Source organism: Hippoglossus hippoglossus, chromosome 5 (assembly GCF_009819705.1).
Source record: "Hippoglossus hippoglossus isolate fHipHip1 chromosome 5, fHipHip1.pri, whole genome shotgun sequence".
In the NCBI taxonomy this organism is placed as follows: Eukaryota; Metazoa; Chordata; class Actinopteri; order Pleuronectiformes; family Pleuronectidae; genus Hippoglossus; species Hippoglossus hippoglossus.
The window spans coordinates 2,487,551-2,510,746 of NC_047155.1; the positions used below are offsets into that span (position 1 = coordinate 2,487,551).

At 42.9% G+C, this 23,196-nt stretch overlaps 3 protein-coding genes across 3 annotated transcripts; all 3 read left to right on the forward strand.

The window, feature by feature from the left end:
• The first annotated feature begins 384 nt into the window (after positions 1–384).
• On the forward strand, positions 385–2,087 carry LOC117761388 (tripartite motif-containing protein 16-like). The gene has a single exon (XM_034585231.1). It carries the CDS (start codon positions 385–387, stop codon positions 2,056–2,058), a length of 1,674 nt encoding a protein of 557 aa, XP_034441122.1. The 3' UTR covers positions 2,059–2,087.
• A 6,102-nt stretch (positions 2,088–8,189) lies between these two features.
• On the forward strand, positions 8,190–9,978 carry LOC117761385 (tripartite motif-containing protein 16-like). The gene has a single exon (XM_034585228.1). It carries the CDS (start codon positions 8,190–8,192, stop codon positions 9,867–9,869), a length of 1,680 nt encoding a protein of 559 aa, XP_034441119.1. The 3' UTR covers positions 9,870–9,978.
• Positions 9,979–15,994: 6,016 nt separating this feature from the next.
• On the forward strand, positions 15,995–17,800 carry LOC117761383 (tripartite motif-containing protein 16-like). The gene has a single exon (XM_034585225.1). The coding sequence runs from the start codon at positions 15,995–15,997 to the stop codon at positions 17,675–17,677; it is 1,683 nt and encodes a 560-aa protein (XP_034441116.1). The 3' UTR covers positions 17,678–17,800.
• Positions 17,801–23,196: the final 5,396 nt, after the last annotated feature.

Sequence of the window (23,196 nt, forward strand, 5' to 3'; positions counted from 1 at the left end):
GTGCTTTATGAATAAAGATGTGATTTATTATTATTAAATGCATCTATTTGATTTGACTTTAATTGTTACTGTATGTTGTGAATGAAGGATAACACACTCTGCCTCTCACTGAAAGCTCCTTTTAACACCAAGTGGGAACAGGCCGCTGTGAAATGCAGTAAATCCTGAAAAAAAAAAAAAAGTCTTCCTCAAACACAACCAGCTCCTCCCAGTCAGGACATGTCTGTGTCTCCTCCCTTCACAGATGTGTAGGGACCAGTGAACAACAAGCTGTGAACTGTGGGAGCTGAGTCACTGCAGGGAGTGAACGAGAGGGGGAGGAGCAGAGATCTGTTTCTGCTCAGAGGGAGTGAAACTGTTCTACAGTCTCTGGCAGCAGCTGAAATGGCGCAGCAAGAAAATCAACTGGACAGAGAAAGATTCTGCTGTTCGATCTGTCTGGATCTACTGAAGGATCCGGTGACTACTGGCTGTGGACACAGCTACTGTATGAGCTGTATTAACACCCACTGGGACAATGGGGAGGAGAGAGGAAGCTACAGCTGCCCTCAGTGTAGACAGACCTTCACACCGAGGCCTGTCCTGGGGAAAAGCACCATGTTAGCTGGTTTAGTGGAGGAGCTGAAGAAGACTGGACTCCAAGCTGCTCCTGCTGATCACTGCTATGCTGGACCTGAAGATGTGGCCTGTGATGTCTGCACTGGGAGAAAACTGAAAGCTCACAATTCCTGTTTGGTTTGTGTGGCCTCTTATTGTGAAAAACACCTCCAGCCTCATCTTCAGTCAGCTCAATTGAAGAAGCACAAGCTGGTGGAGCCCTCGGAGAAGCTCCAGGAGAACATCTGCTCTCGTCATGACGAGGTGATGAAGATATTCTGCCGCACTGATCAGCAGTGTATCTGTTATCTCTGCTCTGTGGAGGAACATAAAGACCACGACACAGTGTCAGCTGCAGCAGAAAGGACTGAGAGGCAGAGAGAGCTCGGGCTGAGGAGACAAACAATCCAGCAGAGACTCCAGGACAGAGAGAAAGATGTGAAGCTGCTTCAACAGGAGGAGGAGGCCGTCAATGGCTCTGCTGATAAAGCAGTGGAGGACAGTGAGAAGATCTTCACTGAGCTGATCCGTCTGCTGGAGAAAAGAAGCTCTGATGTGAAGCAGCAGATCAGATCCCAGCAGGAAACTGAAGTGAGTCGAGTCAGAGAGCTTCAGGAGAGACTGGAGCAGGAGATCACTGAGCTGAAGAGGAAAGACCATGAACTGAAGCAGCTCTCAGACACAGAGGATCACAACCAGATTCTACACAACTACCCCTCACTGTCACCACTCAGTGAATCTACACACCCATCCAGCATCAGGATCCATCCTCTGAGGTACTTTGAGGACGTGACAGCAGCTGTGTCACAGGTCAGAGGTCGACTACAGGACATTCTGAGTGAGAAAGACATTTTAAAGATTGTGTCTCAAGTGGATGTTTTACTGCCACAACCAGAGCCAGAGACCAGAGCTGACTTCTTAAAATATTCACAGGAAATCACACTGGATCCTAACACAGTAAACAAACATCTGTTATTATCTGAGGGAAACAGAAAAGTAACACATATGAGAGTAGAACAGTCTTATTCTAATCACCCAGACAGATTCACTGGTTGGTATCAGGTCCTGAGTAGAGAGAGTCTGACTGGACGTTGTTACTGGGAGGTGGAGGTGGGGGTGGGGGTGAGAGGAGGAGTTGGTGTAGCAGTCACATACAAGAATATCAGCAGAGCAGTGAACTCACGTGAATGTGAATTTGGATCAAATGATAAATCTTGGTCATTATATTGTGAGGTAAACAGTTATAACTTTTATTACAACAGCATCAAGACTCCAGTGTCAGGTCCTCGGTCCTCCAGAGTAGGAGTGTACCTGGATCACCGTGCAGGTGTTCTGTCCTTCTACAGAGTCTCTGACACCATGACTCGCCTCCACAGAGTCCAGACCACATTCACTCAGCCTCTCTATGCTGGAGTTAGGGTTTATTCTGGATCCACAGCTGAGTTGTGTAAACTCAAATAGACTTGAGTCATTAAAAGCAGTGATTTAGATTCTGTGTTTAAATCTTGAACTTCTTTTGTCTCCATGTTTGTTGATCAAAGTTCTTCGTGGTGACATTTCTGCTCCGCACAGAGATCAGCTGTCAATCAAACACTGACCTTCCTTTATCACACATATTTAGTTCTCACTTTGTAAAGACAGAAATCTATAATTACACTGACATGAATGTGTTTGAAAGATCTAATGTTGCTGTTGTTTTCTAAATCAATGTAGAAATCAGGTTCTGTGATGTTTTAGAACCTGTATTGATCCTGATCCTCATCAATGAGCTGATTATTTGTTCTTTTCTTTTCCACATGTGAGACGGAGGTGAAACAAACTGATTGTGTGTCCATGAAATCACTGAACAAGAGTCACTGAACAGACTTTACTGATGAAATGATCAATGAACTCAGAGCGTCAACATGTCCAACAGACCAACTACACTCTGGTTGGATTTACAAAGCATCAGTGTTATGGGATGTTTGGTCACATTGTAAATGTGGAACCTTGTTTATTTTTAATTACTGCTCATCTCTGTAAAGTGTGAATCCACTCGTCCTCATTGTATTTACATATTTAGTGAACGGGCATATTTATCTGCTGCTGCGTAGGTTTCTGTTCTTTTTGATTTTCATGATCTGAACTAGCAGTTCCATTGGAGAGTGTCCTGATCGAGTCCCTCTGAGGGTTTGTTCTGCAGCTCTCATCACATGTGTTTCTTATACATGTCTATATACATTTAAATCTCTTATATATGTATAAAGCCATAACAATGTAATGTGTGAAGAAGCTGAAAGTTGAAATAAAGAATAAATCCAGTCTGTAAATTGTTTGTTGCTGGTTGTTCTTGGGAGCTGAGAAAAGGGGAGACTCATGTATCCTGTTGCGACTGGGTTTTCTCCGGGGCGGGGTCGTAACATGAATTGGGATTTTGTCCGGTTCTTTTTTTGGGTGCATTTTCGTTTCATTCGATAAGTGGTGGCAGATAATACACGTGTTGTTCTGGTTGCCAGTTTTTTTTGTTCATATTGATAGGATGGAGTTTCAATTGAATGATTGTGCCACAGATCCCTCTGTAAAAAAGTGGGATAAATGTAAAAAAGCAGATTTATGGATTGTGGCCGATTCTTTTCGAGGTACAAGTACCTTTAAATGCAAAAAAAGCAGATTTTAAATGAATGTTGGTAAAAAAACTAGGGGAGAAGGGTGTGTTTCCTGAGTGTCATGTGGCTACTGCAGAAGATGTGGAGGGCAAAGCGATGCCACGTTCCCCACCTCACATGGATCCCATCATTAAGGCTGGCATGACGGCCGAGGAGCTCCACTTGGTGCCCCGTATTAAGGAGGTGGAGCTGAGGAACAAAGAGTTGGAGAGGGAACCCCCATTTGCGTCTGCCACCCCCATTCGGGTAACATCACCCACCCTCTTCCATCAGGATAGCTTTGATGTCAGCAGACATGTGGCACTTGTTCCTCCGTTTAGAGAAACAGAGGTTGATTCCTACTTTTGTGCATTTGAGCGTATTGCATCTGCTTCACGCTGGCCTAAGGATGTTTGGCCAATATTGTTGCAATGCAAATTAGTAGGTAAAGCGCAGGAAGTCTGTAATAGTCTTACTCTAGACCAGAGCCTAGATTATGAGGTGGTAAAATCTACCGTTCTTCGTGCATATGAATTAGTTCCTGAGGCTTATCGCCACAATTTTAGGAACTCTAGAAGAACTGTCAACCAAAGTTATGGTGAGTTTGCACATGAAAAGAGCAGATTATTTGATAAATGGTGTCAGGCTACTGAAACTAAGGATTTTGTTCAGTTGCGTGAACTTGTGCTTCTTGAGGAGTTTAAGAAATGCTTGCCTGAAAATATTGTGTTGTACAAAAGGTGTCGACCTTATCGCAAGCAGCAGTGTTGGCCGATGAATTTGCCTTGACGCATTAGAATGTGTTTTCCTCATCTGTGTCCCGTGATGGGGCAGTTGTATGTGAAAGACAAAAATCACCCTTGAGTCCCAGGCGCCAGTTTCCCGTGATAAGCGTGCTTGTTTCTACTGCCATGAAAGTGGACATTTTATCGCTGATTGTCTGGTGTTAAAGAAGAAGGACCAGATTAAGAGGTCAGAGAGTCCCTCCACTATCGGGCTGATTCAAACAGTGCCTAGGGTAGCTCAAATGGTAGCTCAGATAGAACAGGAGGACGAAATTGACCCTGACTTTAAACCGTTCGTCTCAGATGGTTATGTGTTTATGCCCGAGGGTGGAGCTAGCCCTGTGCCCGTTAAAATATTACGAGATACGGGTGCGAAACATTCTCTCATTCGTGCTGGTGTGCTACCCTTTTCGAAGCAAACGTCCTGTGGCTCAGATATACTGTTGGGACATGGTTTTTGTGAAACACAGTTCAGGCCTACATGTGCAGTCAAAAGCCTGAAGCCGCATGTCCTTTGTTCTGGAGAAAACCAGAGCCTCCAGAACTCAGTCTCCCAGTGGCCTCAACGTCACACAGAGGTGTGAAAACCCACCAGAGACACAAGGGTCAACTCCTATTGGTCACTCTGGGCCCCATGACCTGTGAGGTCAACGAGCCAATATAAGGCCAGGTCTCCCTTTCTTCAATCTCTTTCCATGCGACCCGTCGAGGGGAGAAGTTTGGCTTCTCCAGCTCACATCTTTCTCTTTCCATTCACCTCTTCGAGAGGAGCACACGAATCCTCTCAGAGGAGAAGGGCGACGGTCCAGCTCACTCTTTCAACTCAAATCAACTTCATGGAGTAGAGTTGCAGCTTCCAGCTCATCTCACCAAGGAAACCTCCTCCCAATCCAAGCTCTACCAGCCTCTAAGCTGCGACGTGTTGTCCTGCAGGAGAACTTCAAACAGCAACTGAGCTGCACAGCACAACAGAACCACGAAGGCAGGAGCCACAAACCAGCAAGACGACTTCACAGAACTGCGAACTGCAGAGCAACTCTTTTTCCCCTTTCCACAGACAGGTAACACAACTGGGCTTAATAATTATACTAGGCTAAGCAAAGACTGTTTATTCGATTCTGTGTGATGTTTATAAGTTTGATTTGTGTTGCTGTGATATTGTGGTTACAAGTTATTTGAAAGTTAATGTTAGTTATGCTCTTCAGTCTTTCCTTGCATGCATCTAGTAACTTTCTCTATTTTGGCACACACACAGACACACGCATATCTCAGCACCTAATCTCTCTGACCCCCGCCACATGTCGTAAACATTCCAATAGGGGGGAGAGGGGTGTTATCTTCGAAGTGGCCAGCCGCCATTTTGGAAGGACGCTGACTCACACAGACATGCACACACATGCATACTCACATACCTATCTTTGTTTAGTAAGTACACCGTTAGTAATTTGTGTTTTTATACTTTATTATATTCATAATAAATGTTTTTCTTTCACAAATGTTTTTTCATTAATGTTGCATAGGTGAATTTCACCAACCTCTACATTGTCAAGAACCCCATATCCTTCAACTTAACTAACTATCTATATGGTAATTTTGGTTATAGTTATTAATTTAATTGTTAATCAGAGTTCCAAATTTGTAGTTAGTACTTTTATGAGACTTAATCAATAAATCGTTTCCCTTCCTTTGAAGGGTGGTGCCCCGAGGTAACTTTAATCAATTAAAGTTATTATTTAATATTCATATTTTTAATATGAATATTCAATATTTTATTTTAATAACCAAATTTATTGAATGCCGAAAGGCACACCATTTTATGGTATCAAGTTTAATACATTATTGCACAACATAATGGTGCCCCGTGTGAGGCAGAGTACAGTTGTCAAAAATTCATAATTATGCAATATTCATTTTCATTTTCATTTTCATTTTATTTTCATTTTTGGCCAACGCCAGAAATAAGTGGAATGTTGAACTTTCAGTCAAGCCAAAGGTTTGAATTCAATTCCACTAGTCTGCCACCGGACTAGACATTCAACCGTACTTACAATCAAGTGCATTGTGGTGAAATTTAATTTATTCATAAATTAAATGTTTATTAATAATTAATTATTCATAACTACCACTTTAAGTCCTCATATTGTTACGCTAAAGATTGCTATCATTGCTAATAACTCCAGTTGAATATTCTTTGTTGAAATTTTAAGAATTTCGTTAAACATTTGATTATTACATATTCAATGTTAACTGGTCAAGCTGTGAAATTTCCTGTAACTGTTAAGTGCTTTTGAATTAAGACATAGCGTGCCACCGGCCCTATGGAACAGAGCTTGTACCTGGCTGTTACTGCCAAGCATTTCAGCCCAAGTTGGATAAGAGAACCTGAGAAAGAGCCACAGCGTGCTTCCAGCCCTGTGAATTTATAGAACCCCTAACTTTTACTGCCCTGCATATTAGTTAGTGATTAAACATTTTGGTAATCTGATTCACCCACCATAGTTTTGGTTAGGCTAGTGTACGATCAAACCCACACTACAAGGTGTCTGCCAGTGCAACACCAAAGCCAACCACACTGCTTTGTCGATTTATAAACTTGTGAATCTAATCTTTCAATTTCAGACCAAACAATGGAGAACCCCTGTGTAGAACAGTTTGTTTCTTCCCTAGCACAGAGTCTGACCCCTGGCTATCCTGAATTATCCAAACGAGCGATAATGCAGCAGGAAGTTGAGTATCTCCTCCAGAATGGATTTGCTGTGCCTAGCTCCAGTGCGTGGAGTTCTCCATCCTTGTTGGTACCAAAATCAGATCAAAGTTTCCGATTTTGTAATGACTTTAGAAGGCTTAATGCTATCACCGATCCAGATTTTTAATTATTTCATGTGTTCAGAGTATTTAAACATTTCATTCACACAGTACATGACACTTCTGTAAATATTGTGTTACTCTGCAAACAACTTTTTAAACTTCATAATAAAACCAGGTGATGTATTTAGGTGAATAATTAGTGCAACAGTCTTTTTATTTGTCTCTATAGAAAAGTGAGGAGCCTCCTCAGACAGAACAGAACTCTGCTGCCAGGATTCTAACCAGAGTCAACAGGTTGGAACACGTCAGCCTGGTTTTAGCCTCTTTACACTGACTCTCAGTTTCTAACCAGTTGAAGCTTCTTTAAATGACTTGTAAAACTCTCAATGCTCTGACTGCTCAGTTTATCACAGATCTTTAATCCTTGAGATCCTCTGGCAGGAGACTTTGAACTGATCCAGATTCTCAGCTAAACACTAAGACAGAGTTTTAGAAATAAGGTTCAGAGACTGTGGAACAACCTGCCTGAGGAAATGCAGCCGGCTGAGTCGGTAACTTCCTTTAAATCAAAACCTAAAACCTACTTTTATCAAAGCACATTCCATGATTTTACCTAATTCTAGTTTTATTATTGTAATGTGTGGTCATGCTTCAATTTCTGTCATCTTTAAGATCATTGTCCCCTCAGCGGTCGAACTTTTAAACCAGCTGTAGCCCTGGTGTATGGCACACACACATTTTAATATATTTTAGTATTTTAACAAAGGACTAATGGATTCTTATTGCTCTTTTTATGTATTTATGTATTGTTATGATGTGTATGGGTTGTGTGTGACTACTGTTTGCAAACCAAATGGCCCCTCGGGGACAGTAAAGACGACCTTAACCTTAACTTAACCTTTATTCTACTTTGTTAGTTTTTCATTCTTCTATGAGGGAGTTTGTTTTTGTTATTTTTACGAGATTTTCTTTATTAGTTCTGAGATGTGCTTTATGAATAAAGATGTGATTTTTTAATATTAAATGCAACTATTTGATTTGACTTTAGTTGTTACTGTATGTTGTGAATGAAGGATAACACACTCTGCCTCTCACTGAATCTCCTCTTAACACCAAGTGTGAACAGGCCGCTGTGAAATGCAATAAATCCTGAAAAAAACAACAACTTCTTCCTCAAACACAACCAGCTCCTCCCAGTCAGGATGTGTCTGTGTCTCCTCCCTTCACAGGTGTGTAAGTGTAAGGACCAGTGAACAACAAGCTGTGAACTGTGGGAGATGAGTCACTGCAGGGAGTGAACGAGAGGGGGAGGAGCAGAGATCTGTTTCTGCTCAGAGGGAGTGAAACTGTTCTACAGTCTCTGGCACCAGCTGAAATGGCCCAGCAAGAAAATCAAGTGTACAGAGAAAGATTCTGCTGTTCGATCTGTCTGGATCTACTGAAGGATCCGGTGACTACTGTCTGTGGACACAGCTACTGTAAGAGCTGTATTAACACCCACTGGGACAATGGGGAGGAGAGAGGAAGCTACAGCTGCCCTCAGTGTAGACAGACCTTCACACCGAGGCCTGTCCTGGGGAAAAACACCATGTTAGCTGATTCACTAGAGGAGCTGAAGAAGACTGGACTCCAAGCTGCTCCTGCTGATCACTGCTATGCTGGACCTGAAGATGTGGCCTGTGATTTCTGCACTGGGAGAAAACTGAAAGCTCTCAAGTCCTGTTTGAATTGTTTGGCCTCTTATTGTGAAAAACACCTCCAGCCTCATCTTCAGTCAGCTCCATTTAAGAAGCACAAGCTGGTGGAGCCCTCGGACAAGCTCCAGGAGAACATCTGCTCTCGTCACGACGAGGTGATGAAGATGTTCTGCCGCACTGATCAGCAGTGTATCTGTTATCTCTGCTCTATGGATGAACATAAAGACCACGACACAGTGTCAGCTGCAGCAGAAAGGACTGAGAGGCAGAGAGAGCTCGGGCTGAGGAGACAAACAATCCAGCAGAGACTCCAGGACACAGAGAAAGATGTGAAGCTGCTTCAACAGGAGGAGGAGGCCGTCAATGGCTCTGCTGATAAAGCAGTGGAGGACAGTGAGAAGATCTTCACTGAGCTGATCCGTCTGCTGGAGAAAAGAAGCTCTGACGTGAAGCAGCAGATCAGATCCCAGCAGGAAACTGAAGTGAGTCGAGTCAGAGAGCTTCAGGAGAGACTGGAGCAGGAGATCACTGAGCTGAAGAGGAAAGACCATGAACTGAAGCAGCTCTCAGACACAGAGGATCACAACCAGTTTCTACACAACTACCCCTCACTGTCACCACTCAGTGAATCTACACACTCATCCAGCATCAGGATCCGTCCTCTGAGGAACTTTGAGGACGTGACAGCAGCTGTGTCACAGGTCAGAGGTCGACTACAGGACATTCTGAGTGAGACAGAGACAGAGATTTTACAGATTGTGTCTCAAGTGGATGTTTTACTGCCACAACCAGAGCCAGAGACCAGAGCTGACTTCTTAAAATATTCACAGGAAATCACACTGGATCCTAACACAGCAAACAAACATCTGTTATTATCTGAGGGAAACAGAAAAGTAACAGATATGAGTAAAGAACAGTCTTATTCTTATCACCCAGACAGATTCACTGGTTGGTATCAGGTCCTGAGTAGAGAGAGTCTGACTGGACGTTGTTACTGGGAGGTGGAGGTGGGGGTGGGGGTGAGAGGAGGAGTTGGTGTAGCAGTCACATACAAGAATATCAGCAGAGCAGTGAACTCACGTGAATGTGAATTTGGATCAAATGATAAATCTTGGTCATTATATTGTGAGGTAAACAGTTATAACTTTTATTACAACAGCATCAAGACTCCAGTGTCAGGTCCTCGGTCCTCCAGAGTAGGAGTGTACCTGGATCACCGTGCAGGTGTTCTGTCCTTCTACAGAGTCTCTGACACCATGACTCTCCTCCACAGAGTCCAGACCACATTCACTCAGCCTCTCTATGCTGGAGTTAGGGTTTATTCTGGATCCACAGCTGAGTTGTGTAAACTCAAATAGACTCGAGTCATTAAAAGCAGTGATTTAGATTCTGTGTTTAAATCTTGAACTTCTTTTGTCTCCATGTTTGTTGATCAAAGTTCGTCGTGGTGACGTTTCTGCTCCGCACAGAGATTTCCTTCAGATCACCTTCCTTTATCACACATATTTAGTTCTCACTTTGTAAAGACAGAAATCTATAATTACACTGACATGAATGTGTTTGAAAGATCTAATGTTGCTGTTGTTTTCTAAATCAATGTAGAAATCAGGTTCTGTGATGTTTTAGAACCTGTATTGATCCTGATCCTCATCAATGAGCTGATTATTTGTTCTTGTCTTTTCCACATGTGAGACGGAGGTGAAACAAACTGATTGTGTGTCCATGAAATCACTGAACAAGAGTCACTGAACAGACTTTACTGATGAAATGATCAATGAACTCAGAGCGTCAACATGTCCAACAGACCAACTGCACTCTGGTTGGATTTACAGAGCATCAGTGTTATGGGATGTTTGGTCACATTGTAAATGTGGAACCTTGTTTATTTTTAATTACTGCTCATCTCTGTAAAGTGTGAATCCACTCGTCCTCATTGTATTTACATATTTAGTGAACGGGCATATTTATCTGCTGCTGCGTAGGTTTCTGTTCTTTTTGATTTTCATGATCTGAACTAGCAGTTCCATTGGAGAGTGTCCTGATCGAGTCCCTCTAAGGGTTTGTTCTGCAGCTCTCATCACATGTGTTTCTTATACATGTCTATATACATTTAAATCTCTTATATATGTATAAAGCCATAACAATGTAATGTGTGAAGAAGCTGAAAGTTGAAATAAAGAATAAATCCAGTCTGTAAATTGTTTGTTGCTGGTTGTTCTTGGGAGCTGAGAAAAGGGGAGACTCATGTATCCTGTTGCGACTGGGTTTTCTCCGGGGCGGGGTCGTAACATGAATTGGGATTTTGTCCGGTTCTTTTTTTGGGTGCATTTTCGTTTCATTCGATAAGTGGTGGCAGATAATACACGTGTTGTTCTGGTTGCCAGTGTTTTTTGTTCATATTGATAGGATGGAGTTTCAATTGAATGATTGTGCCACAGATCCCTCTGTAAAAAAGTGGGATAAATGTAAAAAAGCAGATTTATGGATTGTGGCCGATTCTTTTCGAGGTACAAGTACCTTTAAATGCAAAAAAAGCAGATTTTAAATGAATGTTGGTAAAAAAACTAGGGGAGAAGGGTGTGTTTCCTGAGTGTCATGTGGCTACTGCAGAAGATGTGGAGGGCAAAGCGATGCCACGTTCCCCACCTCACATGGATCCCATCATTAAGGCTGGCATGACGGCCGAGGAGCTCCACTTGGTGCCCCGTATTAAGGAGGTGGAGCTGAGGAACAAAGAGTTGGAGAGGGAACCCCCATTTGCGTCTGCCCCCCCCATTCGGGTAACATCACCCACCCTCTTCCATCAGGATAGCTTTGATGTCAGCAGACATGTGGCACTTGTTCCTCCGTTTAGAGAAACAGAGGTTGATTCCTACTTTTGTGCATTTGAGCGTATTGCATCTGCTTCACGCTGGCCTAAGGATAGTTTGGCCAATATTGTTGCAATGCAAATTAGTAGGTAAAGCGCAGGAAGTCTGTAATAGTCTTACTCTAGACCAGAGCCTAGATTATGAGGTGGTAAAATCTACCGTTCTTCGTGCATATGAATTAGTTCCTGAGGCTTATCGCCACAATTTTAGGAACTCTAGAAGAACTGTCAACCAAAGTTATGGTGAGTTTGCACATGAAAAGAGCAGATTATTTGATAAATGGTGTCAGGCTACTGAAACTAAGGATTTTGTTCAGTTGCGTGAACTTGTGCTTCTTGAGGAGTTTAAGAAATGCTTGCCTGAAAATATTGTGTTGTACAAAAGGTGTCGACCTTATCGCAAGCAGCAGTGTTGGCCGATGAATTTGCCTTGACGCATAAGAATGTGTTTTCCTCATCTGTGTCCCGTGATGGGGCAGTTGTATGTGAAAGACAAAAATCACCCTTGAATCCCAGGCGCCAGTTTCCCGTGATAAGCGTGCTTGTTTCTACTGCCATGAAAGTGGACATTTTATCGCTGATTGTCTGGTGTTAAAGAAGAAGGACCAGATTAAGAGGTCAGAGAGTCCCTCCACTATCGGGCTGATTCAAACAGTGCCTAGGGTAGCTCAAATGGTAGCTCAGATAGAACAGGAGGACGAAATTGACGCTGACTTTAAACCGTTCGTCTCAGATGGTTATGTGTTTATGCCCGAGGGTGGAGCTAGCCCTGTGCCCGTTAAAATATTACGAGATACGGGTGCGAAACATTCTCTCATTCGTGCTGGTGTGCTACCCTTTTCGAAGCAAACGTCCTGTGGCTCAGATATACTGTTGGGACATGGTTTTTGTGAAACACAGTTCAGGCCTACATGTGCAGTCAAAAGCCTGAAGCCGCATGTCCTTTGTTCTGGAGAAAACCAGAGCCTCCAGAACTCAGTCTCCCAGTGGCCTCAACGTCACACAGAGGTGTGAAAACCCACCAGAGACACAAGGGTCAACTCCTATTGGTCACTCTGGGCCCCATGACCTGTGAGGTCAACGAGCCAATATAAGGCCAGGTCTCCCTTTCTTCAATCTCTTTCCATGCGACCCGTCGAGGGGAGAAGTTTGGCTTCTCCAGCTCACATCTTTCTCTTTCCATTCACCTCTTCGAGAGGAGCACACGAATCCTCTCAGAGGAGAAGGGCGACGGTCCAGCTCACTCTTTCAACTCAAATCAACTTCATGGAGGAGAGTTGCAGCTTCCAGCTCATCTCACCAAGGAAACCTCCTCCCAATCCAAGCTCTACCAAGCCTCTAAGCTGCGACGTGTTGTCCTGCAGGAGAACTTCAAACAGCAACTGAGCTGCACAGCACAACAGAACCACGAAGGCAGGAGCCACAAACCAGCAAGACGACTTCACAGAACTGCGAACTGCAGAGCAACTCTTTTTCCCCTTTCCACAGACGGGTAACACAACTGGGCTTAATAATTATACTAGGCTAAGCAAAGACTGTTTATTCGATTCTGTGTGATGTTTATAAGTTTGATTTGTGTTGCTGTGATATTGTGGTTTCAAGTTATTTGAAAGTTAATGTTAGTTATGCTCTTCAGTCTTTCCTTGCATGCATCTAGTAACTTTCTCTAATTTGGCACACACACAGACACACGCATATCTCAGCACCTAATCTCTCTGACCCCCGCCACATGTCGTAAACATTCCAATAGGGGGGAGAGGGGTGTTATCTTCGAAGTTGCCAGCCGCCATTTTGGAAGGACGCTGACTCACACAGACACGCACACATGCATACTCACATACCTATCTTTGTTTAGTAAGTACACCGTTAGTAATTTGTGTTTTTATACTTTATTATATTCATAATAAATGTTTTTCTTTCACAAATGTTTTTTCATTAATGTTGCATAGGTGAATTTCGCCAACCTCTACACTGTCAAGAACTCCATATCCTTCAACTTAACTAACTATCTATATGGTAATTTTGGTTATAGTTATTAATTTAATTGTTAATCAGAGTTCCAAATTTGTAGTTAGTACTTTTATGAGACTTAATCAATAAATCGTTTCCCTTCCTTTGAAGGGTGGTGCCCCGAGGTAACTTTAATCAATTAAAGTTATTATTTAATATTCATATTTTTAATATGAATATTCAATATTTTATTTTAATAACCAAATTTATTGAATGCCGAAAGGCACACCATTTTATGGTATCAAGTTTAATACATTATTGCACAACATAATGGTGCCCCGTGTGAGGCAGAGTACAGTTGTCAAAAATTCATAATTATGCAATATTCATTTTCATTTTCATTTTCATTTTATTTTCATTTTTGGCCAACGCCAGAAATAAGTAGAATGTTAAACTTTCAGTCAAGCCAAAGGTTTGAATTCAGTTCCACTAGTCTGCCACCGGACTAGACATTCAACCGTACTTACAATCAAGTGCATTGTGGTGAAATTTAATTTATTCATAAATTAAATGTTTATTAATAATTAATTATTCATAACTACCACTTTAAGCCCTGATAGTGTAACGCTAAAGAATGCTATCGTTGCTAATAACTCCAGTTGTATATTCTTTGTTGAAATTTTAAGAATTTCGTTAAACATTTGATTATCACATATTCAATGTTAACTGGTCAAGCTGTGAAATTTCCTGTAACTGTTAAGTGCTTTTGAATTAAGACATAGCGTGCCACCGGCCCTATGGAACAGAGCTTGTACCTGGCTGTTACTGCCAAGCATTTCAGCCCAAGTTGGATAAGAGAACCTGACAAAGAGCCACAGCGTGCTTCCAGCCCTGTGAATTTATAGAACCCCTAACTGTTACTGCCCTGCATATCAGTTAGTGTGATTAAACATTTTGGTAATCTGATTTACCCACCATAGTTTTGGTTAGGCTAGTGTACGATCAAACCTACACTACAAGGTGTCTGCCAGTGCAACACCAAAGCCAACCACACTGCTTTGTCGATTTATAAACTTTTGAATCTAATCTTTCAATTTCAGACCAAACAATGGAGAACCCCTGTGTAGAACAGTTTGTTTCTTCCCTAGCACAGAGTCTGACCCCTGGCTATCCTGAATTATCCAAACGAGCGATAATGCAGCAGGAAGTTGAGTATCTCCTCCAGAATGGATTTGCTGTGCCTAGCTCCAGTGCGTGGAGTTCTCCATCCTTGTTGGTACCAAAATCAGATTAAAGTTTCCGATTTTGTAATGACTTTAGAAGGCTTAATTCTATGGCCGAACCAGATTTTTAATTCTTTCATGTGTTCAGAGTATTTAAACATTTCATTCACACAGTACATGACACTTCTTTAAATATTGTGTTACTCTACAAACAACTTTTTAAACTTCATAATAAAACCAGGTGATGTATTCAGGTGAATAATTAGTGCAACAGTCTTTTTATTTGTCTCTATAGAAAAGTGAGGAGCCTCCTCAGACAGAACAGAACTCTGCTGCCAGGATTCTAACCAGAGTCAACAGGTTGGAACACGTCAGCCTGGTTTTAGCCTCTTTACACTGACTCTCAGTTTCTAACCAGTTGAAGCTTCTTTAAATGACTTGTAAAACTCTCAATGCTCTGACTGCTCAGTTTATCACAGATCTTTAATCCTTGAGATCCTCTGGCAGGAGACTTTGAACTGATCCAGATTCTCAGCTAAACACTAAGACAGAGTTTTAGAAATAAGGTTCAGAGACTGTGGAACAACCTGCCTGAGGAAATGCAACCGGCTGAGTCGGTAACTTCCTTTAAATCAAAACCTAAAACCTACTTTTATCAAAGCACATTCCATGATTTTACCTAATTCTAGTTTTATTATTGTAATGTGTGGTCATGCTTCAATTTCTGTCATCTTTAAGATCATTGTCCCCTCAGCGGTCGGACTTTTAAACCAGCTGTAGCCCTGGTGTATGGCACACACACATTTTAATATATTTTAGTATTTTACCAAAGGACTAATGGATTCTTAATGCTCTTTTTATGTATTTATGTATTGTTATGATGTGTATGGGTTGTGTGTGACTACTGTTTGCAAACCAAATGGCCCCTCGGGGACAGTAAAGACGACCTTAACCTTAACTTAACCTTTATTCTACTTTGTTAGTTTTTCATTCTTCTATGAGGGAGTTTGTTTTTGTTATTTTTACGAGTTTTTCTTTATTTGTTCTGAGATGTGCTTTATAAATAAAGATGTGATTTATTATTATTAAATGCATCTATTTTATTTGACTTTAGTTGTTACTGTATGTTGTGAATGAAGGATAACACACTCTGCCTCTCACTGAATCTCCTCTTAACACCAAGTGTGAACAGGCCGCTGTGAAATGCAGTAAATCCTGAAAAAACCAACAACTTCTTCCTCAAACACAACCAGCTCCTCCCAGTCAGGATGTGTCTGTGTCTCCTCCCTTCACAGACGTGTAAGTGTAGGGACCAGTGAACAACAAGCTGTGAACTGTGGGAGATGAGTCACTGCAGGGAGTGAACGAGAGGGGGAGGAGCAGAGATCTGTTTCTGCTCAGAGGGAGTGAAACTGTTCTACAGTCACTGACACCAGCTGAAATGGCGCAGCAAGAAAATCAACTGGACAGAGAAAGATTCTGCTGTTCGATCTGTCTGGATCTACTGAAGGATCCGGTGACTACTGTCTGTGGACACAGCTACTGTATGAGCTGTATTAACACCCACTGGGACAATGGGGAGGAGAGAGGAAGCTACAGCTGCCCTCAGTGTAGACAGACCTTCACACCGAGGCCTGTCCTGGGGAAAAGCACCATGTTAGCTGATTTAGTGGAGGAGCTGAAGAAGACTGGACTCCAAGCTGCTCCTGCTGATCACTGCTATGCTGGACCTGAAGATGTGGCCTGTGATTTCTGCACTGGGAGAAAACTGAAAGCTCTCAAGTCCTGTTTGGTTTGTTTGGCCTCTTATTGTGAAAAACACCTCCAGCCTCATCTTCAGTCAGCTCCATTTAAGAAGCACAAGCTGGTGGAGCCCTCGGAGAAGCTCCAGGAGAACATCTGCTCTCGTCACGACGAGGTGATGAAGATATTCTGCCGCACTGATCAGCAGTGTATCTGTTATCTCTGCTCTATGGATGAACATAAAGACCACGACACAGTGTCAGCTGCAGCAGAAAGGACTGAGAGGCAGAGAGAGCTCGGGCTGAGGAGACAAACAATCCAGCAGAGACTCCAGGACACAGAGAAAGATGTGAAGCTGCTTCAACAGGAGGAGGAGGCCGTCAATGGCTCAGCTGATAAAGCAGTGGAGGACAGTGAGAAGATCTTCACTGAGCTGATCCGTCTGCTGGAGAAAAGAAGCTCTGATGTGAAGCAGCAGATCAGATCCCAGCAGGAAACTGAAGTGAGTCGAGTCAGAGAGCTTCAGGAGAGACTGGAGCAGGAGATCACTGAGCTGAAGAGGAAAGACCATGAACTGAAGCAGCTCTCAGACACAGAGGATCACAACCAGTTTCTACACAACTACCCCTCACTGTCACCACTCAGTGAATCTACACACTCATCCAGCATCAGGATCCGTCCTCTGAGGAACTTTGAGGACGTGACAGCAGCTGTGTCACAGGTCAGAGGTCGACTACAGGACATTCTGAGTGAGACAGAGACAGAGATTTTACAGATTGTGTCTCAAGTGGATGTTTTACTGCCACAACCAGAGCCAGAGACCAGAGCTGACTTCTTAAAATATTCACAGAAAATCACACTGGATCCAAACACAGCATACAGACATCTGTTATTATCTGAGGGAAACACAAAAGTAGCACATATGAGTGAAGATCAGTCTTATTCTAATCACCCAGACAGATTCACTGTTTGGCCTCAGGTCCTGAGTAGAGAGAGTCTGACTGGACGTTGTTACTGGGAGGTGGAGGTGGGGGTGGGGGGGACCGGAGCAGTTGATGTAGCAGTCACATACAAGAATATCAGCAGAGCAGGAGAATCACGTGAATGTAGATTTGGATCATATGATAAATCTTGGTCATTATATTGTCATGAAAACAGATATGAATTTTATTACAACAGCATCAAGACTCCAGTGTCAGATCCTCGGTCCTCCAGAGTAGGAGTGTACCTGGATCACCGTGCAGGTGTTCTGTCCTTCTACAGAGTCTCTGACACCATGACTCTCCTCCACAGAGTCCAGACCACATTCACTCAGCCTCTCTATGCTGGAGTTAGGATTTATTATCCTGGAGACAGAGCTGAGTTGTGTAAAGTCAAATAGACTCGAGTCATTAAAAGCAGTGATTTAGATTCTGTGTTTAAATCTTGAACTTCTTTTGTCTCCATGTTTGTTGATCAAAGTTCGTCGTGGTGACGTTTCTGCTCCGCACAGAGATCAGCTGTCAATCAAACACTGACCTTCCTTTATCACACATATTTAGTTCTCACTTTGTAAAGACAGAAATCTATAATTACACTGACATGAATGTGTTTGAAAGAACTAATGCTGCTGTTGTTTTCTAAATCAATGTAGAAATCAGGTTCTGTGATGTTTTAGAACCTGTGTTGATCCTGATCCTCATCAATGAGCTGATTATTTGTTTTTTTCTTTTCCTCATGTGAGATGGAGGTGAAACAAACTGATTGTGTGTCCATGAAATCACTGAACAAGAGTCACTGAACAGACTTTACTGATGAAATGATCAATGAACTCAGAGCGTCAACATGTCCAACAGATGTATAAAGCAATACAAATGTAATGTGTGAAGAAGCTGAAAGTTGAAATAAAGAATAGATCCAGTCTGTTCTTTTGTCTTCATTCCAGGATCTCATTCAAAGCTGATGGAGACAAAGTGAAACTCCTGTGAGAGAATAACTGAGGCAGTTTCCTCCTGAAACTCCACAAACCTCAGTTTTCATGTTCAGTCTCTGTCTTTGCAGCTTTTCTGCACTAAAACAGCTTCATCGCAGACAAATGAGCAAAGTTTTCTTCCACTGGCTGATTTTCAAAACCCAGATCTTGTTTGTGATCTCAGTGGATGAAGAGAGTTCGTCACACAGATTTAAAGAAGTGGAGAAATAATGGTTTGGTGAAGTTTCAGGGTGAAGACGTTGAGTTGAGTCCTGACACACAAGCCATATATTGGAGATATTGTGATGTTGTGGACTTGAGGTCGTTCCGTTTATCGTGCTGTTGATTTTCATGAGGATGAAACCTCACAACGAGTTTGTCGTGTTGCTTCAGTGTTTCACGTCGTCACCTCACGGACAGACGGTCCTGGGTCGTACAGTTTGAATCCAGACTTGATCAAAACTTCTTGACACCAAATTTGTCCGAGGTTTAACCCACAAAACAAACTTTGCTGCTTGAAGAGGTTTCGTAATTTCTGCAGAGTTAAAGCAGTAAACGGTAAAAACACTCAGGATCAGGTTCCTGACGACAGGGATCGATTCTTTGCTCCGTCACAGACTAACTTTATCCAACTGTTTCAGAACAGAAAGAACTTTGGTGTCACTTGTATTATATAGAAACAGTTTGAGCAGTTTATCACTTTCTTTGATAGAAGCTGAACAGTTGTTGTACATGGTTCCTTTGCTCTTTGTCATTTTTCTTCTTCAGAACTCCATTAACTTTGCTGTAAGTCTGTATCATCATGACGAAGCGTGTGAACCGGTGACACAGGAACGTCTCGTTCTGCACAGAGACAAACACACACACACACAGATCACAGCTATGAAACTGCATCCTGATTCTTCACCATTCTGCCTGGTTGACACTTTAAATCTGCTTTCAAATATGCACTGAAATTTCCCCGACATTTTCCAGTAAGAAAAATGTAAGAAAGCACAAATGTCCAAGTGAGCTGCTGAGGACATTTCCCGAAACCTTTCCTGCCAGCCCCTAGAAAACTGTCAAGAGTGAGTCCATGTGAGAATACAGCAGGAAAACAGCTGCTAGCAAGTGGGCGTGTTGCTTACGTTATTAACACATGACAGATTGAAACTGGAAGAACACAAATATCTCAGGATGAAGAAGAGGAGCCTAACACGTAGAAGACGAAGACGTCAACTTGGAAAGACGAGGAGATCCAGAGCTTCTGGTGCTGAGGGCCGACACCGGTGTGGATGAGCTGTAAACAACAACACTGATCTTTCCACAGCAGAGTTTATACGTCATGTCCGGCCTCCTGCTACTCTACAGGCTCCGCCCCTCGCCTGGATGTTCACACATGTTCCTGTTGTTGTGAACGAGTCGGACCCCACAACCTGCTGCTGCTGCTTCACAGGCAAAAGACAAACTGTGTCTGGACCAAATTTTTCGGACATTTTCCAGAAACACGCGTGGGTGTGTGCAACATATTTGGTGGTGGAGCTTATCAATTCCCGTTCTAGTCTTTACGCTGAGGCCTGTTTAAAATAAGGTTTTGCTACCATCTATAAATAAAGTAATTTCTATTTTACCATGTCTTTATTCATACACGTTTATATCAGGGCTCTCATGCTATAAAAAAAAAGTTTTTCCTTTGGCTTAGGTGCAGCACACGAGCCTTAAAGGTTCAGTGTTTAGAATTTAGTGACAACTAGTGGTGAAGTGTCATAATGCAGCTGAACACCCCTCACCTTTTATATTCTATTTTTGCTTGTGTGGTTTTCTTTCTGAATATTTTTGAGCACGGCTAGAAGGGAGCCTGTGACCCAAGAATTTGTATCTGCATGTAACTGTTGTGCACATGACAAATATTCTTAAAGATGGCTGATACATCAAAGGAACAAACCAAACTAGTGTCTTAATAATTTGTTCATCTAGTGAAACATCCGTAGAACAGACACAACTAAGTGGAGTATTTTTTTTATTCTTTTTTAACAGTTGTGACAGAAAATGGTTACAGAAAACATTTCATGCACTTTTTTGTTTTGTTTGGATGTGGTAAACTGGAGCTCCCAGAGTGAATCCACACCCCTTCAGCAGAAGACACGTATATGCGCGTCCTCATTTAGAGCAATAGCATTTCTACCGTTTAAAGAATCTGCTCAAAGAGGAGAAGAATCTGGACATTCTGCCGGGTTTTTTGGACATGTGGCTTTCCATAGAGGCGGCGATTCTTTTCTCGACCTCTGGTTCTTTTCCATAAATGGAAAGCAGCAGCGTTTCTGGACAGTCCCACATCTTACACAGGTCCTTGAACACGGCCTTGTGGAGGACATTGATTATATCTGGGGACATGTCTAAGTCAATGTCCTGGACTTCGGCCCATGTTTTTTCAAACAGGTATTGAGTGAGGTGTATTGATTCGTCACAGAACAAGTTCACTTTGGACTTTGCAAACACTCGAGTGACGAACTGGTCAATGACGAGATTGACATACATCTTTTTGCGGGGCTCTGCCCGTTCCGTTGCACTGTTGATCTCTGAGACCGGAGATCCTACGATGGGCTCAATCTCCATTAAAGCGGAGGTCACCCTCTTGGTGTAGTCACCGGCCTGTTTTGAGAACCACCAGTTCATCAATGGCAGGAAATTCATCACTCTCTCCTTTATGTCCGCGTACATCCGTTTGTGGGACTTAGGAACAGACACTTTCGTCACTTCAGCTGGACTCGCCACTAAAGGGTCAGTTGTGACGTACCTATAGAGGACATCGGTAAGGACGGGGGCGTTTGCAGGTGAAACTCTGTCCTTGGTCTCTGTCAGAAGCAGAGACTCCACACTATCCATCAGAGACTTGACTGACTCACTGCTCTGGACTTGGGTCTCCTTACTGAACTTCTTCCTGACTTGTGTCCCCATCTTGAGCATCGATGCTGTGGCCAAAAACTTTGCAAAAAGCTTCTTGATCCTCTTCCCCACTCCTTTCCAACACTTCTTGTGGCTCTTTGAGGATTTGGAGCCTCTACTCGAATCAGATGATCTGACGCTCTCCTCTTCACTAATTATCTGATAGATTTCATCTGCAGCAGCTTTAAACTCCAGAGAAGATTCAGATATCAGCCCACTCAGGTCAGATTCTGACATTTCGTCCACAAGGGGCTCGATGATGTCGCTCACCTCCTTCCCGATGATTTCCTGGACGGCCTCACTTGTCCTATAGTCACTGCTGCGGACTGATGATTCTGAGGATGTTCGTCTGTCAGAGCGAGAACTGCTTGATGAAGAGTCAGTGCTTGAAGAGGATTGGTTTCCCCCTAGGGAACTCGTTTATCAGCTCAAATGTCTTTTCACTGCGTAGTTTCGGCTTGAACGAGCCCTCGATGTCGCCGGCAGATTTCTTCAACACTTTGCAAACACAATTGACCATTTTCTCAAGTTTGTTGGCTGTGGTCTGGTGACACTGTGGCAGTCTGGTGGAGCAACCGCTGGTGGAGCATCCGCTGGTGGAGCGTCCGCTGGTGGAGCGTCCGCTGGTGGAGCACTCAGACCGGCGGTAATTGACCCTCTCTGTTATCTCCTCTGCAACCAACTCAGTGAGTTGATCCAAACTCACAGACTTTTTTAAGCTGCCCGGTGCTAAACTCTGACGGAGAGCGTCTCCCAGACTGGACTGGATACTCTCCGCAGTAAAGGGAAAGTCGTTGTGTCCATGTGCTGTGATCAGGTCTGAGGACACAGACAAAGTCATGTTCAGAAAAAGTTCTGCCAACAGAAACCTTGTGATGTTGTCTGGTGTTTCTGATTTTAACAGTTCCCACTGCTCCGCAGTCAACTTGCTATAAAGATCCTCAATCTGCATGCGAATAGTTTCAACTGTCATGCTGGGAAGCTCCAATGCATCAGATGTATCCATGGTGAATGTCTGTTCTGCAGTCTCCTCCATATCTGGGTTCTGGTCTATTCGATCCGTGTCTTTCCACTTAGCGCTGCTGACCAGGTAGTACAAAACGCCCTTGATATGGAACATGAAGGGTATCTTCTTCCAACCATGAGTCATATAGACACATCAAACACATGATAAAGAACCAAAGACAATTTTAAAGATCTCAAATAATGTTGTAGATCAAAGCCACCAAAAGAGTGTGACTCTAATAGAAAGCCCAGCCTCTTGTTCAAAGGCATTGCTATTTTAAGGGCGTTTTCAGTCATGAATTGCGGAGGATGTCCGAGCCTCTTCTTCTTCTCTGTTTGGTTTATTGGCGGGTAGCAACCAACGTCAAGGTGCATTACCGCCTTCCACTGTGTGTTGAACCCCCCCGCACAAAATATTTTATAGAAGAGTCAGTTGAGCATGTAATGCTTCACTTTAATAAGTGTGTTCGAGAACGAGTAAAGCTCAAGAGGAAAAGTGCAAAGCAGAGAGGAAGAACTAAGCTTGGAAATAGTAGTTACCTTTGGAATAGGGAGTATGTTCCATTAGCTGAGGGAGACAGGATTGGACAAACTGATTTAATATGAGCTAGATAACTCTGATATACACTCCAACACAGGAGGTTGTCACCCGCCACTCAACTGAACGAAGGAGAAGCTATCAAATATCAAGGGTAATAAGAGATACGCTACCGAATGGGGAAGAAGAGGAAGTAGGATATTGACACACACAGTAGAGGGCGGTAATGCACCTTGACGTTGGTTGTCACCTGCCAATAAACCGAATAAAGAAGGAGAAGAAGACTTGGGACTAGACTTTCTCTGGCGATCGTCTTTCACACGTGAAGAACGCAGCAGGAGGTCCTGGGCTCAAACTCTTAAATTCAAGGAAGCACAACAACGAGAAACAGAAAGTAAATCTGGACGAGTTGTGTTTCATGCTGTACTTTTCTTAAAATAAAAAAACAGATCAGAGATCAGGAAGTGTGTGTGTTGTTGTG